General features: G+C 39.2%; 1 protein-coding gene across 1 annotated transcript; it reads right to left on the bottom strand.

Moving 5' to 3' along the window:
- Nucleotides 1-546: 546 nt before the first annotated feature.
- grna (granulin a) lies at nt 547-11,907 on the bottom strand. The gene is made up of 17 exons (XM_067475960.1): nt 11,751-11,907; nt 11,130-11,270; nt 10,059-10,196; nt 9,796-9,924; nt 9,022-9,103; nt 7,791-7,897; nt 7,473-7,626; nt 7,226-7,354; nt 6,060-6,157; nt 5,729-5,965; nt 5,398-5,634; nt 5,067-5,303; nt 4,736-4,972; nt 4,124-4,417; nt 2,871-3,107; nt 2,444-2,701; nt 547-1,339 (listed from the first exon to the last, which is right to left on the bottom strand). The coding sequence occupies exons 2-17, from the start codon at nt 11,268-11,270 to the stop codon at nt 1,196-1,198; spliced, it is 2,859 nt and encodes a 952-aa protein (XP_067332061.1). The 5' UTR covers nt 11,751-11,907; the 3' UTR covers nt 547-1,195.
- Between the last annotated feature and the right edge of the window lie 234 nt (nt 11,908-12,141).

The raw sequence follows: 12,141 nt of genomic DNA, 5'->3' as shown, positions 1-12,141 counted from the left end.
AATGATGCAAATGCCATCATCCAATATTTGTAACCACATGTGCTGTTCTGGGTTGTGGGGGGCTGGAGCCTATCCATGCGCTCATTGGGTGAGAGGCATCATCCACGCTGGACAGGTCTCCAGTCTATCTCAAGGCCAACACAGAGAGACAGACACAGACAGGTAACCATTCACACTTACAAGCAATTTAAGAGTCACCAATTAACCTAAGATGTATGTCTCTCTCTCTGTCTCTCTCTCTCTCTCTCTATATATATATATATGTATACAAAATTAAAACTGACCACAAACCAGAAATCCACTGTATGTTGTCACCTTCACCCTGGGTGCTTCATAGATTAAACAGGTGTGCCTATCAAAATCAAGCATGAGCTGTAATTGCCATTGTTTTCCATTTCATCTTTCCGTGATATGCAGTAAGAATGTGTTGGCTCACGGTGCTTGCATTTTGAGGTGACCTCACCTAGTTTTCCAGATGTTTGTAAAAATAAGACATTTATTTTATCAGAAAGCTTACTATAATACTACAAAGTATGATTAGACAAGTTGTAAAATGATTTCCAGTTTATTTGTTTTGTGGAAAATGTAGTTATGACTCCTTAAAGGGGATAGAGCGGCTGCAAGCATGTTAATCTCCAGGTTTCCTCCATTGTGAGTGTTAAACACAAACTTAAAAAAGTATATTTCAGGAAGGTGACAAGAATCGCTCATTAGAGATGCCACAAAATAATCGAATGTCAGATTGAACAGAAAACAATACTACAGCAGCATTACCTGTTCTTTCATCATGAGGTGGAATCAAACAGAGCATCACATGGTCATAAAACATTTTACATATATATGCCCTAAGTACTGACAGAGTATTGACAGAGGAGTGGACTTAAGCAGAACCTACTGCGTGTATGAAGCTAAATTTCAAGTACCAAACTGTAAGCTTAGAATAACAAGGAATTATCCACACGTTACATTACTAGTGAGCATTATTATGTCAGACATCATTTAGATGCATGTAGATAAAAACTTGCAACTCCAAGATCACACAACCTCACAGCCACTGAAGTGCAACTGAATTCAACAATGAACTTTGACAGCCCTCTACTGTATGAAAAGATCATTTGAAAATTATTATAAAATCAATTTATGTTATCTTGTATTATATGCAATATTAAATGACAGCAGTGCAGGAGTGATGGTTTCACACAATTAGAGCTCTCTTTTTGTTGGTGAAGAACACATCCCAGTTAAACCAGTGAAGCTTGGTGTCCTGGGTGCAGTCGCCAGTTTCAGTACAGGTGTAGCCAGTGGGACAGCAGTGCAGCATGTCACTACAGCACACCGCCTGTAGAGAGGACAGAAGTAGGAAGGTACATGACATGGTCAACTTTTTTAAAAAAGGTATAAATATAGAGGTATTACATATAAAGTCCTGTCTTGCAAAAGTATTCATTACTGCTTCTTTTAAAGATTTGGATGGAATATGTTTTATTACTAGCCTATTATTACTGATATAATAAAATGTTTTCAGGGTGGTTTTGACTTCAAAGTGTTAATTGTTCTCATCTGTAGAAATGTAGTATATCTTTATAGGCGGATGCTTTCTTTGTAAAGTCTTAGCTAGGAATGTAATATATATTTGGTCAAGTGAAAAGTGTAATATTTTTACTGAAATGTTAAGTATATATTAGCAGAAAATTTAAATACCACTAAGCGCCTCGAAAATTTACAAAAACTCAGTTCTTAAGTAAAAGTACGAACACCACTGCAGTCACCTGACTGATATGTACAGTACAACACTCCTTCGTCCTTATCCTGCTACCACACCCTGTATATAATGAAGCTCACTGTCAACATATGCAAAGTTACATACCAGTGACAAAAAATGATTATGTACCATAAAATGGGAATACTCTTATATGGTTATTGTTCCACATTATGACTTAAGCGGTTCAGTTCTGGATCATTATCCTAGCTACTTGTAAAGCCATTTTAAAAAGCTAAAGCTATATGTCCTACATAAAGTTTCACAATACTTTGTGACACAAACCTACTGAAAAACAATTAAATTCTCAATACCGCATTGACTGCTGCTTAGAGAATAGTTGTCATTAGTTGTCAAACAATTTAGTCATATTTATACAGCAAAGATGAACCTGGAGCCAATTAGTTTAGCTCAGCATGAAGATGGGAAGTAGGGTGAAACAATCTAACTCGGCCCAAATGTAAAAAAAAGACCCCAAAAAATCCATCTGCCAGAACATCAATGCTCGAAACATGATTTGATTAATTATTTGTGTGTCAGGTTAATTGTTTCACAGTCTTTCCAGACTTTGTGCTAAGCTAAGCTGACCAGCTTTTCACAAAAACAGAATATTTAGCAGACAAGCATGACAATGATGTCAACCTCAGACAAGAAAGCAAATTCCCCAAAGTGCTTAATTCATACATTAGGTAATGGACAGCAACCCCATGTAGTAGCAGACATCTTGCAGCAGGTCTCTCCATCTTGGCAGCTGGTCTTTTCATCACACTGGATGTCTTTGAATTTAAAAGGATCGGGGTTGGGTTGATGCTCAGGCAGACACACTGGTGTCAGTGGGACAGTATCCACCTCCACTGTGACGAGCTTTTGACAAGTCTTGGAGGCAATGTTACAAGTGTAGCCCTCTGGGCAGCAGTGCTCCTTGTCTGGACAGCACACAGCCTGCACACAGCATGCAGAAGGTTAGTAGTGACATCTAATTTACATTAAAAAAAAAAAAAAAAACAGCAATTCAACTGAATACTGATAGTGCACCTTATATTTTCATGCCAAAGCAGCTGCCTTTATTCCACTTATCTCTAGATACCTCCAACACACACACACTTCTTACGTTTGGCAGTGGGCAGCAGCTCCACTGGCCAGAGGAGAGCTGGCAGCAGGTGGTGCCTTCAGGACACTGATTCACAGCGTCGCACTGCTCAGTGCCAGGATGAGCCTGAATGCTTGTGATGGCTGGAAGCTTGGTGTACCATGGGATCACCAATTCTCCTTTAATGCACGAGGTCTTTTGGTCATTGCACTTGTAGCCTTTTGGACAGCAGTGAGTTCCATCAGTGCAACACACCGCCTGAGCAGCAAAAGAGAGGGCATACTACTTTCACATCAATTTTGTTTTTCAGTTCTTCTTTCAATCAGACCTGAAAGGAACCAACTTCTGAATATGAAAAACACGAGTGCTGCAATAATATTGCGCAAGTTAAACTGTATCTACTTTAGAGATCTGTGGACAATACGCTTGATAATTGCATAGATAAAGGAGGCCCTCACTGATTTTGAACTTCATATGGTTTTTAGTTTGGGTAGTACATACATGCATACATGCCATTTAACGTCCCATTGACTTCCATATATCAAAATATCTCTTTTAGCTGAAAAATGCCTCCAGATGACATCACTTGTTATCTTGTTGCTCACACTATAGGGTTTGTAATCATGGTCAACATACTTTTCCAGAGCTCCTCCAGATAGTATAATCTGAACACCTAATGATGAAAAACTCCTCCGGGTGATCTGGAGGAGTTTTTCAGCTAGAATTGGAGAAAAAGTTTAATATAGGAAAGTCAGGGGGAAGCTTAAAAGCATTAATGTACATTTACATCCTAAACTAAAGCCTTTTATCTATTTGGGCTGCATTCTTAACAATAACTTGGTGGCGCTCTAATGGCTTTAAATGTTCTTGGCAAAGTAAGTCCCCAAACTATAGGCCTACATATGGTGAAACAGTTTAAAGGTTGGCCACACCAGGGATTGCTATACACTTCTCATCCATAGTTTTCCTATAACAATTTTTTACAGTCAATTAATATTAATCTGAAAGTGATATTGGTGATACTGTCATCCTGTCCTGGGGCTATGGACAAAAATAACACCTTAGCATTACATGAAATCATATTGATATTCATTGCTTCCTTTTGTTACTCATTAAAAAACGAATTAATGATTAACACATGAACATGTAACTTAGGTTGCAGTATTATATACACTATGTAACACAATCGGTGCTAAGAAGGAGATGCAAGTTACTGCAGCTTTAATTTTCAGAATAAGAGTCTCTAAAGGTCAGTGACCTTTTGCAGATTTTACCTGTGGCAGTGGGCAACAGCCCCACCTCTTAGCAGAGGCCATGAAGCAGCAAGTGGTGTCCCGAGGGCAGCTTGTGTGCTGATCACATGGAATCCTTTCTTCCACATCGTTCTTCTCCTCCTCTGTTACCTGACTTTGGGTTGTAGTGGCCACTGTAGTGGGTGCTGGTTTAGTAAATGCAGGCATCTTCAGTTTCGAGGGAATTGAGCTTATGGTGGTCTGGCAGCTGAGGGTAGCCAAGTCACAGGTGGTGTCAGCAGGGCAACAGTGTTCGTGGTCGTCACAACAGACCGCCTTTTAAACAGATTGGCAATTTCAGTCCCAAACATCAAGTGACAATTGCATTTCTGAATTTACAAATAAAGATGCAGACAAGATTGGTGCCAAAGATCAGTGAAGCGCTGAGTTAAGTTAAAAACTAGATGACAAGACTGATATCATTTATATGTCTGTAAGGTAAAAATAAGGCTACAGTCATCATGTGGTTATCTTAGCTTAGCTTAAAGACTGGAAACTAGGGAAACTAAATGTACCTTCCAGCACGTCTAATGGACACTGTGTCCAATTTAAAGTCTTTAAATTCTCAGTATGTATGTCGTGGTGTGCATTTACCTCAGGTAGAGGACAACAGGCCCAGTCCCCTGTTTTGTTCTTGCAGCATGTCATTTCATCTGGACAACTTGCTTTGCTGTCACATGTAACATTCCCAACCTGCACACCCTTATTGGCGATTGGAGGCATCTTCCTCAACCATGGTATAGTGCCTGTAGGGTCATCACAGGACTCTTCAGGCAGGTTACATATCTTACCTTTTGGACAACAGTGCTCAAAGTCATCACAACAAACAGCCTGGGAATGACACGGTCAGACAGATGTAAATGTATTCATGCGTCACTAACATATTCAAAGTATTTACATTTCATAAGCATTTTTACAGTTGTACCTCTGGTAGAGGACAGCAGGCCCAGCCGCCTTCCTTGGTTTTACAGCATGTGGTTTCATCTGGACAACTGGTTGTGCTGTCACATGTAACATCCCCAACCTGCACACCCTTAATGGGGATTGGAGGCATCTTCCTCAACCATGGTATAGTGCCTGTAGGGTCATCACAGGACTCTTCAGGCAGGTTACATATCTTACCTTTTGGACAACAGTGCTCAAAGTCATCACAACAAACAGCCTGGGAATGACACGGTCAGACAGATGTAAATGTATTCATGCGTCGCTAACATATTCAAAGTATTTACATTTCATAAGCATTTTTACAGTTGTACCTCTGGTAGAGGACAGCAGGCCCAGCCGCCTTCCTTGGTTTTACAGCATGTGGTTTCATCTGGACAACTGGTTGTGCTGTCACATGTAACATCCCCAACCTGCACACCCTTAATGGGGATTGGAGGCATCTTCCTCAACCATGGTATAGTGCCTGTAGGGTCATCACAGGACTCTTCAGGCAGGTTACATATCTTACCTTTTGGACAACAGTGCTCAAAGTCATCACAACAAACAGCCTGGGAATGACACGGTCAGACAGATGTAAATGTATTCATGCGTCGCTAACATATTCAAAGTATTTACATTTCATAAGCATTTTTACAGTTGTACCTCTGGTAGAGGACAGCAGGCCCAGCCGCCTTCCTTGGTTTTACAGCATGTGGTTTCATCTGGACAACTGGTTGTGCTGTCACATGTAACATCCCCAACCTGCACACCCTTAATGGCGATTGGAGGTATCTTCCTCAACCATGGTATAGTGCTTGTAGGGTCATCACAGGACTCTGCAGCCGTGTTACATATCTTACCTTTTGGACAACAGTGCTCAAAGTCATCACAACAAACAGCCTGGGAATGACACGGTCAGACAGATGTAAATGTATTCATGCATCGCTAACATATTCAAAGTATTTACATTACATAAGCATTTTTACAATTGTACCTCTGGCAGAGGACAACAGGCCCAGCCGCCTTCCTTGGTTTTACAGCATGTGGTACCATCATTGCAGGCTACTGTTTCATTGCAGGGAACATAATTGCCTGGAAAAAACAGTCACATTGAAAAATAAGAAAAAAGTGATAAATCAACATTTGTTTCCTGCTTATTTGAGTTCATCTGAGCACTTTATCCAGTAAAAAAGTGAAGTTGATTTTAACATTTTTAATAACAGGGGCAGGACATGTCTGACCCATCTTGACCAGAATGTACCTTTAAAATACAGCAACTGTGGAGACGGTGCCCTTATAGAGAATACAGGACATATCAAGTAGGCAGTACTGAGAAAACATTTTCTGGTAAATGAATTCCCTTGTCATTTCTAAATCATGCCGTTACCAGCTGGTGGCACTGAAGTAGCAAGAAATTTGATGCACCAACACAAGCAAAAGGAAAAACAAATGCTCCTAACAGGGAAACATGATGTAAATAATGTAGTAGTAAAACAAAGCTAGTAAGTTTCTACACTTTCATAAAAACACATAAAAAACAAAACATCAGCACCTGTGTAACAGAGCTTCAACAATGTCCAAAACCTATTGAAAATTCATACTTTGAATGAATAACAGTGGATCATTTGATTGTCTCTGGAGAATAGTTCCTGTAAGGTCAAGGCTGCTGCTCTGTGACTGCCAAAAGGAAGGCAGTTTTTAATTTGGGAATGTGTGTCAGGAATGTGTTACTAAGTGCAACGGTGTGCTCATTGGTCTTGATTTAAAATTGTTTTTAAATAATCAATGGAGCTCTGTTAGCAGACACCCAAAAGATAAATTAGGCTTTTCATACAGAGACAATAGTTATTGGTGCTTAGTAAGGATAAATCCATTGTCGCTTTGGTTATAATTTGTAACAGTAAACTGCTATTAAAAATGTATCACATGTGGGAACAATGCTGCGATACCTTTATACATTTTAACCTTGGTAGATGTTTTGCACAGCTCCGTTTTTGTCTCTTCATAGCAGGAAACACTATGCCAGTAAGTCATGCACCCAGTGACACACCTAAATTCAACGTAATGCAGCCAGTTGAAACTAAACCAAAATATTTATCAGAGAAAAAAGGCAGTTGTGTTTCTACACAAAGTATCTTTATACATGCACAGACATCTCACCTCCCACTGCCTTAGTAACTGATGACACAGATACTTCCTTCTCTAAAGGAGAAATTGTATTGGTTGTGGTGTCCTGGATGTTTTTTTCAGATCCAATATTATCAGCTGTCTGTGCAGTCATTTGTTCGCCTTAAAAAGTAAAACACACACACACATATATTATACAACACCAGTGAGGACCAAAATGAGGAAGTTAAATAGGGGGGTTTCCTAGAAAATAACAAAACAAGCAGAAAAGAAATCTGACCTATCTGATTCTCCCAATCTGCTCTTATCCTGGCAGGAAGTTTGTCCCACATTGGCATCACTTTTTGCGTGGACAAGGAAATACATTTGGAGTGTTTGAGATCACATGTGCTTCCTTCAGGACAGCAGTGTAGCTTATCCTCGCAGCACACAGCCTGTTTTAGATAATGAAGCCATATGGAGTATCACGATAAAAACCGATAAATGACCATAAAGTCATGATAACCGGACGGCAAGGCAGGACATGCAAATCAATAATTTTACTCATTCACAATCTCACTTGTGTGTATCTAAAATGAAGAGCTCAGTCAATTTGTACCTTTGGCATGGGGCAGCATCCCCATTTGCCTTCTGGGGTTTCACAGCAGGTGGTTCCATCAGGACACTCGGACACTCCGTCGCCGCATAGAACTGTAGTCACAAGCTCTACAACAACAAAACAAGTTATTCATTTAAAAGTAAATATGCCAAAAGTTGGCTAAGTATTCCTATAGTAGCCCAGTATACATGTGAAACAATGTTTTGACCTATCTCTATTTGCTGTCCCACACAACATAGTTTTTTAGCTGCAAACTACATTGTCTTTGAACTGATCTAACATGCTTTAAAGCTGCCCTTTCTCTTGCAATGACTAAAAGTTTGGAGGCTCAAGCAAACCTTGTGTCTACATTTAATCTGCTATCTGCTGTTTGCAATTTCATCTGCATGCACCACAGATCATTCCTTAGACCAGCCGTTATGCGTACTTGTCCAGCTCCACCACTGCTACTAATAGTCGCTTTTATATCAGAAAATGACTACTCTCTGACCAACATTCTAGAGTCCTATCTTTACCCAAGAAAACAGCAGATACTTGGCACCAACACCCGCCAGGTTAAAACTCAGAGTCAAAACCAGTGGGTTAGGCAACTGGTTTCTTAGGGAAATTTATCAAAAGGTCAGGACCGCTCAGTGTCTAATTCCAGCACTGTTCAACAATAAGGCTTTTCAAAGTGCTTTTGCTATAAAAAGCATTAAGGAAATACAAGCCATTAAAAAAGATGTGTCTTATTGTCATTGCCTCTGTGCACAGTAAGCATACCAATCTCAGGTGACCTTACAGCCCTGAAAAGTCTATGAGTATATTATGAACTCAATTCTTTGACAAATAGGAAGCCAGTTTATCTGGTCACCTTTTGTGGTGTGTAAGTTAGTAAGAGTGCTCATCAGTGAATAAGCTTGTTATTAGCTGTATGATCATTTCTATCATTGGAAAATGTTTTGGAAACTGTGCAAATATACTCAGAACACCAGAAAATCTGTGTCAAAATCCTCATATTTATATGGTAACTGTTTTTTTGTTCAGCTGGTGTATATTTGAACAAAAGAGATCCAAGACTGGAGCCTGACAGAACTCCATGTCATTTCTGTATCCTTTTTTTGTATATTTAATCATTAGGGACAAACTGTCCCTAATCTGTAGATTCACACACGTTTTGAGCCGTGCCACAAAGTCCCACTTTTCCAACATGTCTAGTGTTATGTTGTGGTAGTGAGCAGAAGAGTTTCACCTTTTTTAATGCAGGAGCGGCTGTCTGCACTGCACTGATGGTCCTCAGGACAGCAGTGTTTTCCATCAGAGCAGGAGACACCCTGTTAAAAGTTAGGAAAATCAGAAAAAAATAATAATGGTCAAATATTAATTGTTATATGATTAATAATTAAATTATTTTAGTAACTAGGGTTTTCATCTACTTTCAACTGGTAAACTATTTAACTAATAAAACATGATGACATTTAAAAGTGCCTTATAGTCGGCAAGTACCTGTGATATATGACAGTTAAAGGCACAGGCTTTTTCTAAAACTTAGTGTAACTTTACAGTAGAATACAGGAAACCGCTGCATATTCTGTCAGTGTCACATAACTACAGTGCCTTGTCACAATAGCATTGTCTGTTGGGGAAGCTTCACACAATAATCAAAGAAACACAGATCCTCTATGTGGACAGGAAGTAAGTGAAATTTAGAAAACACATTTTAGTTTTGCATAACATACACTGTGCACCCTTATTACCGGAAGTATTGAAGTATGAGTAGCTTATATATCGAATCAAACATGGACTTGGTTTCACGGTTTTTCTTTAGTTTTATTTTTTTGTGTTACTGCAATTTTATTTTTTCAAGTTTGTCACTTTAAAGAACTTCAAGCAATTATTGTCAGTTAACTAAAATCATTTCATAAGCACATTTAAGTGTCCGTTGCTTCTTTTTACTGGAGTAGTATTATTACAAAAATTCAGAATTTATAACTAATATTTGAAAATGGTTACAAGGTTTCGTTACCTGAGATAGGGGACAGCAGCCAAACCCTGTCAAAGCCTTCAAACACGAAAACTCAGGTGGACATCGTGACTTATCAGGACAGATGTTCTCATCTATCTCCCCCATGTACGCCCTTATCATCCTAAAGGACTGCAGAGACAGGGGGGGAGGGGGAGTGACAACATTACTGCAAGGACTCACCTTAAACAGGTCAAATTCTTACTGAGGATTTTAACTGTGTTCATGAAAACATGATAGACACAACCGATGCTTGCTGGTCTTACTTTTGAGATTAGGGGTTGGTCAGCAGGAATTCTTTTCACCCAGGGGATGGACGCGGTACTGTTCACACAGCTGGATTTGGCTACATTGCAGATTGTGCCAGCAGGACAACAATGCAGGTGATCCTCACAACACTCAGCCTGTGAGGGTAGGAATAGTAGGAAAACTTTGACTATCAACATTTTAGAACAGCTATCACTCGTGCAGTTTTTATCTGACTCATATAGTAGTTAAACCTCACACAGGATGAAAAGTTCCACTGTACAGCCCTAATTCTTTTAGAGTTTGAGAGAATAGTTATCTTCTTTGCACATTTAATTATATGATGGAAAAAGTATGTTACTAAAGCTTAAATAATATCACTTTGTTGGGCTTAATCTTTTTTGAAGAAGTGGCTGAGTATACAAGTATCATGGGGTGCTTTATTGAGTGGTGTGGACTGAATTGTGGTGGGCTGTCGAAGAAGAAGGACCCGCACAATAACCAACATGAGGACAGATGTTGAGGTGGTAAAGAGTGTAGAGGAAGTGTACAGCTCAAACTTCTCAGTATCATTAGTATATATATATATTTTTTAATAACGAAACTATTACTAGGAAGTTAATTCATCCATAGTTCTAAAAAACATTAATGACAAAAAGTCATTCTAATTTGGTTTAGTCATGCTTATAGCTTTGACTAACATTACCTGGATGAATGTATCTTTAAAGATGTTAAATGAAGGTTAAATGTGTCAACACAAGGTTTTGCACACAAGAGTCAGTAATGTGTTGGAACATGCAGATGCAGAGTAAACCAAAAACCATTTCATAGAGAATGGGCTTGTTTGGTCAATTTAAAGCTACCCTGTGGGGATTTCAAGGTGAAATCAGAATTTTAAATGCATAATATCTAGTGCAATGACAATAAAAAGGCACCTGTAGATTGTGGAAAGATAATTTTCAGTCCTGCTATACAGATTCTATTAAGTAATACAACTATGATAAAAGAGACTGTTCCAATTCAATGATTGATAACAGCCTTTGATCTTAGGAAAACCAGGACACAGATTATGCAGGTGCAGACATATTTACCTGATCAAATGGGCAGCATTCATAGTAATTGGCTGGGTTGTTGCAGCAGGTTTGACCTTGCTCACATATACCATCATCCGGACACCTATCTGCCCAAGCCAAGGCCAGAAGAGCCCAGCAGACCACAGCCCACCTCTTCATCTGCACAAAAGGGGAAACACACACAGAAGCTACCACTGAAAGGAAACTGAGATGTGGATGTGAAATCACTCTTAACATATCTCGCCTATTACAATTTCTGCTTCCCTAGGATTGTGTCATACAAGTCAAAAATCCATACTGTTAGAAAATCATCAGTGTTTATATTTCATGTAGTATTATGTTTCCTGAAGAGAGTTGTTCATGTTTTTGTGTTTTTTACAGTAGGGTTTTAGCCTACATAAAAAATATTGTTACTTTCAGTTTCGTTTAACTTGTATATTGGCAAAGATATAAGTTCATTTTTGATTTTATACTAAAGAGAGCTATTTACAACACGCACATGTAAACGGTTTAATTATAAAATATAAAGTGGAAGTTTTAATCCGTGTCGGTGAATGATTCAAAATGTCTTTACGGTTCATTCAAATAATTTTTACACCAAGCATTTGAAGAAGTAGAAGAAGTTTATGTAGTTCTTACCTTAATTAAAGACTGAAAAGATGTTGTGGGCAAACAGGTATTTCACAAGTGTCTCACCACAAGGTGACTGAATTTATGGACGTGTATTGTCTTGAACACGCCCCGAGAGAGAGAGAGAGAGAGAGAGAGAGAGAGAGAGAGAGAGAGAGAGAGAGAGAGAGAGAGTGGAACTCAGAGTGGCCGGTATCCCTGTCCCTGAAGACCTTGCAGCGGCCCTTTGTCCTAGTCTCTTCTGTTGATTCGGGTTTTTTCTTTTTAGGCCAGATATGATGGAAGTTATCAAAGTTGCTTTCTTTCTTTGTTACACTGAACAGGTGGGAGCGGGCAAACTTGTTTACATGCAGAAGCTGCAGCGCACCATTGTGTCGCGGCCAGGAGGCGGAGCCAGAGC

This window comes from Channa argus, chromosome 15 (genome assembly GCF_033026475.1).
Source record: "Channa argus isolate prfri chromosome 15, Channa argus male v1.0, whole genome shotgun sequence".
NCBI lineage: Eukaryota > Metazoa > Chordata > Actinopteri > Anabantiformes > Channidae > Channa > Channa argus.
The sequence above is the reverse complement of the archived record's forward strand: the minus strand, read 5'-3'. Positions and strand labels throughout refer to the sequence as shown.

Excerpts from the sequence above, each read along its gene's own strand:
- grna (XM_067475960.1), bottom strand. The coding sequence starts at position 11,270 with ATGAAGAGGTGGGCTGTGGTCTGCTGGGCTCTTCTGGCCTTGGCTTGG. Across the intron at positions 6,158-7,225 it reads AGTTACTAAGGCAGTGGGAG|GCAATTATGTTCCCTGCAAT; the intron begins GTGAGATGTCTG and ends TGTTTTTTCCAG. Across the intron at positions 4,973-5,066 it reads CCTGCTGTCCTCTACCAGAG|GCTGTTTGTTGTGATGACTT; the intron begins GTACAACTGTAA and ends TGTCATTCCCAG.